General features: G+C 64.2%; 1 protein-coding gene across 1 annotated transcript in view; it reads right to left on the bottom strand.

Moving 5' to 3' along the window:
• LOC107199329 (zinc finger protein 501-like) overlaps window positions 1-2,090 on the bottom strand; it is a gene marked incomplete at its 5' end in the record, with an annotated part of 3,616 nt that extends 1,526 nt beyond the window's left edge. The window contains one exon of the mRNA XM_033511755.1: window positions 24-2,090. Coding sequence (XP_033367646.1) covers window positions 909-2,090 — 1,182 coding nt within the window. The remainder of the gene's footprint in view (window positions 1-23) is intronic.

The raw sequence follows: 2,090 nt of genomic DNA, 5'->3' as shown, positions 1-2,090 counted from the left end.
GTCACAGGTACTGAATCCTCCACCTGAAGCTTCATCCACCAGGTACTCCAGGTGTTCCAGGTGCTCCAGATTTTTGGGCTCCACACCTGTCCTGGATCACAGGTACAGAGTCCTCCACCTGGGGCTCAGGTGTTGCAGTCCAGGTGTCACAGCTGCCATTTTTTGGGGTCAGAAACACAATTTTGGGGTCCACACCTGTTCTGGCTCACAGGTACCAAGTCCTCCACCTGAAGCTTCATTCACCAGGTGTTCCACCTGCAGGCGCTGCAGATTTTTGGGGTCCACAGGTGATTTGGGGGGGTCCACACCTGTCCTGGCTCACAGGTTCCGAGTCCTTCACCTGGGGCTCAGGTGTCACAGTCCAGGTGTCACAGGTGCCATTTTTTTGGGGGTCAAAACCACAATTTTGGGGTCCACACCAGTCCTGGCTCACAGGTACCGAATTCTCCACCTGGGGCTCAGGTGTCACAGTCCAGGTGTTGCTGCTGCAGCTTTTTGGGGTCCACAGGTGATTTTGGGGGGCTCCACACCTGTCCTGGCTCACAGGTACTGAATCCTCCACCTGAAGCTTCATCCACCAGGTGCTCCAGGTGTTCCACCTGCAGGTGGCGCACCTTTTTGGGGTCCATGAGTGATTTTGGGGGGTCCACACCTGTCCTGGCTCACAGGTACTGAATCCTTCACCTGGGGCTCAGGTGTCGCAGTTCAGGTGTCACAGCTGCAATTTTTTGGGGGTCAAACCCACAATTTTGGGGTCCACACCTGTTCTGGCTCACAGTTACCAAGTCCTTCACCTGAGGCTCAGGTGTTGCAGTCCAGGTGTTCCTGCTGCCATTTTTTGGGGGTCAAAAACACAATTTTGTGCTCCACACCTGTCCCAGCACCCCCGTCCCCCCCTCACCCGCCGCTCAGGTGTCGCGGTGCACGCGCCGGTGCTGCAGCAGGTTGGAGGGGTGCGCGAATCCCTTGGCGCACACCCCGCACTTGTAGGGCGTCTCCCCCGTGTGCACCTTCTCGTGCACCGCCAGGTACGCCAGGTCCTTGAAGAACTTGTGGCAGTGCCCGCACTGGTGCGGCCTCACCTGGCTGTGCACCCTCCGGTGCTGCAGCAGCAGCGAGGGCCGGGCGAACGCCTTCCCGCACGCCTCGCAGCCGTACGGCCGCTCGCCCGTGTGAGCCCGCTGGTGGATGGCCAGGTACGACGACTGCTTGAAGGCCTTGCCGCAGGTGCGGCAGGCGAAGGGGCGCTCGCCCGTGTGCACGCGCTCGTGCGAGGCCAGCGCGTTGCTCTGCTTGAAGGCCTTGCCGCACAGGGCGCAGCGGAAGGGCCGGTCGCCGGTGTGGACGCGCTCGTGCACCTTCAGCGAGTGGCCGTAGGTGAAGCGCTTGCCGCAGACGCCGCAGGCGTGCGGCTTGTCCCGGCAGCGCTGCCGCCGGTGCAGCAGCAGCGCGTTGGCCGCCGGGAAATCCTTGCCGCACTCGCCGCAGCGGAAAGGTTTGTCGGCCGCCGCCGCCGCCAGGTGGGTGAGGGCGTGGCGCTGGCGCTCGTAGGGCGTCTTGAAGGCTTTGGCGCACCTGGGGCAGGTGAAGGGGCGCTCGCCGCTGTGGATGCGGCGGTGCTCCTGGAGGTTGGAGGAGCGCTTGAAGCGCTTCCCGCACAGCTCGCAGCGGTGCGGCCGCTCCTCCGTGTGCACCAGCCCGTGGCTCTTGAAGTCCGAGTGGCGCTTGAAGGTGGCCTGGCACAGGTGGCAGGTGTAGGGACGCGCCTCGGTGTGCACCACCTGGTGGCTCAGCAGCTCCCAGGCGCGTTTGAAGCCCTTGTGGCACGCCGGGCACTGGAAGGGCTTCTCGGCCACGATCACCCGGCGGATCTCCAGGTGAGCGGCGCCCTCAGGTGTTTCTTCTTCTTCCTCCTCCTCCTCCTCCTCCTCCTCCTCACCGGGCACCAGCTTGGCCGTGGAGTAGACGCCGCGCTCGTCGATGAGGTGGACGAAGGCCCCGCCCGGTTCGGGGTCGGAGCTCACCTGGTCCCACGGGCTCAGGTGGGAGGGGCCCGGCTCGTCCGGCGCCGGGCGGGGCCGCAGGTAAAG

This window comes from Parus major, unplaced genomic scaffold (genome assembly GCF_001522545.3).
Source record: "Parus major isolate Abel unplaced genomic scaffold, Parus_major1.1 Scaffold583, whole genome shotgun sequence".
Taxonomy (NCBI): domain Eukaryota; kingdom Metazoa; phylum Chordata; class Aves; order Passeriformes; family Paridae; genus Parus; species Parus major.
The sequence above is the reverse complement of the archived record's forward strand: the minus strand, read 5'-3'. Positions and strand labels throughout refer to the sequence as shown.